At 56.0% G+C, this 2,416-nt stretch overlaps 2 protein-coding genes across 2 annotated transcripts in view; one reads left to right on the forward strand and one right to left on the reverse strand.

Annotated features, from left to right (window-relative positions):
- The window catches only part of LOC105524036 (CENPB DNA-binding domain-containing protein 1-like), a 30,763-nt gene that overhangs the window by 4,006 nt on the left and 24,341 nt on the right, over positions 1-2,416 (forward strand). The gene's annotated exons all lie outside the window — the stretch shown is intronic.
- The window catches only part of MZF1 (myeloid zinc finger 1), a 9,907-nt gene continuing 7,586 nt past the window's right edge, over positions 96-2,416 (reverse strand). The window contains exon 6 of the mRNA XM_011959129.1: positions 96-620. Within this exon, the coding sequence (XP_011814519.1) occupies positions 520-620 (101 nt within the window). The 3' untranslated portion in view covers positions 96-519. The remainder of the gene's footprint in view (positions 621-2,416) is intronic.

Raw genomic sequence — 2,416 nt, forward strand, 5'->3', positions numbered from 1 at the left:
ACTCGGCACAGGCGAAGGGCCGCTCGCCACTGTGCACGCGCCGGTGCTGCAGCAGCACTGAGCGGCGGCCGAAGCGCTCGCCGCACTCAACGCAGCCAAAGGACTTATCGCCTGTGTGTACCGCCTGGTGCTCCAGTAGCACGGAGCGCCGCGCGAAGCTCTCGCGGCACTCGCTGCACGGAAAGGGGCCGGGAGGCTCGGGCGCACCAGGAGGGGCCGAGGGCGTAGCGCCAGGGCCGGGAGGATCGCCGTGGATCCGCTGGTGCTGCAGCAAGTTGGAGCGCTGCCGGAAGCTCTGGCCGCACTCAGCGCAGCGGAAAGGCTGTTCGCCCGTGTGCACTCTGCGATGCTCTTCCAGGCGCGCGCTGCGCACGAACCCCTGGCCACAGTCGCCGCACACGAACGGCCGCTCCTCGGTGTGCGTAAGCTGGTGGCGCAGCAGGTGCGAGCTGCGGCTGAAGCTGCGGCCGCACTCGCTGCACACGAATGGTCGCTCACCCGTGTGGATCTTCTGGTGCCTCAGCAGGTTGCTGCGTTGGCTGAACACCTTCCCACACACATCGCAACGGCCGCCCCTAACCACCCCACCCCCAGTGCTGGGGCGGCCCCGGCTCCGGCCCCTGGGGGAGCGCCAGCGGGTGCTGACCAGAGCAGGGCCCAAACCACGGCAGGGATCCTCGTCCGTGGGGTCCTGCTCACTCCTCACATCGCTGGGGAGCACAAACGCATGCGCAAAGCCACCTTCGCGGGAGGGTGATTGGATCTGGCCCAAAAGGCCAGCCATGCCGAGGTCCCAGGGGACGTGGAGGTGAGGGCTTACACTACGTGGACCTGCGGAGACGCTGTTCAGCTGCAGCGCAAACCCTGTATGCACAAGGGGACCATTCATTCATGACAAAATGCCCACCATGCCCGGACCCACGTCAGCCCTGGGGACACAGTGTGAACTACAGGGACCTGAAACTGACCAATGAGGCAGATGGAGGTGACAAAGGCAGGGGTAGGGATTCTATCTGTACAGACTTCCCTGATGAGGTGACAATGAGACAGAACCCAGTGCAAGGAGGAAGACTGGGCTTTGTGAAAAAGCTTTCCAGGTCTGATTTAAGTTGGAAAAATCATTTTTGGAAGGGCTGTAGGGCAAGCGTGGGGGCACTGTCTAGGTGGAAAATGATGGTCTCTGCAAATGCAGGGAAGTGAGTGGGTCTCGAAGGCTGGAGGTAGAGCCAACAACAGTAAGAGGGTGCAGGCTCCTGGATGGTGGTCTAGGGTTTGGATGTGCCTTGCTTGTGATGTCTGTGGGGGCATCTGAGGAACACAGATTTCGTGCAGGCTGTGGGGAAACCTGAGCAAGGGCTCTGGGGCATACACATGGCACACAGAACCCAGGGCCTGCTACTGATCAACACAGGGGTGGGTGTCTACAGAGGAGAGAAGTGGGTCCCAGCCACACTGAGCACTCTAGCGTCTGACGCTGGGAGGAGGAGGAGGTACCAGCAACTGCAACTGAGAATCAGGGCCTGGAGAGGGTGGAAACCTGGAGGAGGTTAAATTAAGAAGACTGAGAGAGCAGTGAGGGCTTTTAGTGGGTGAGAGAAAATCCATAAGCCGCCAAAGAAAAGTCAGATAATTAGAATACATCAAAGGAAATCAGCAAAAACCACATCAGAGTCAAAAGACAAATGGCTAAAAAATAAAAAAAAAATAAATTTAAAAAAGGGCAAATGGCAAACTAATAAACTCTCCACAGGCAAAGGGCTAACTAACCTCCTGAGTAAACAGCTACAATAAACCAATAAGAAAGATCAATAACCTCATAGACACACGGGCAAAGGATGTGAACAGGACAGGAAATGTAACTAATGCTTATATCCCATAAAATATACTCCATTTCCTCCTAGTAAGAAAAATGCACCCTAGGGCTGAATTCATCTGCCATTTCCACACCCTGACTGCAGGGACCCAAGTGTTCCCATGTATTGCTGGTGAGCATAAATGGGAAGACAATGTGGCAAAATCCATCAAAATAGCAAATATCCCACACTTTGATCAAGTAATTCCATGTTTAGGTACTTCTTCAACAGTTGTGCTCCTCCTCGTACTAAAGATTACAGGCGTGAGTCACCGTGCCCAGCCCATGTATGTTTTATAGAAGAGGAATGGGGTGGGCGGAGTGGCTTATGCCTGTAATCCCAGCACTTCGGGAGGCCGAGGTGGGCGGATCACAAGGTCAGGAGATCGAGACCATCCTGGCTGACATGTGAAATCCCGTCTCTACTAAAAATACAAAAAATTAGCTGGGTGTGGTGGCTGGCGCCTGTAGTCCCAGCTACACGGGAGGCTGAGGCGGGAGAATGGCGTGAACCCGGGAGGCGGAGCTTGCAGTGAGCTGAGATCCGGCCACTGCACTCCAGCC

The sequence above is a fragment of the Colobus angolensis genome, unplaced genomic scaffold (genome assembly GCF_000951035.1).
Source record: "Colobus angolensis palliatus isolate OR3802 unplaced genomic scaffold, Cang.pa_1.0 Scaffold480, whole genome shotgun sequence".
NCBI classification, from domain to species: domain Eukaryota; kingdom Metazoa; phylum Chordata; class Mammalia; order Primates; family Cercopithecidae; genus Colobus; species Colobus angolensis.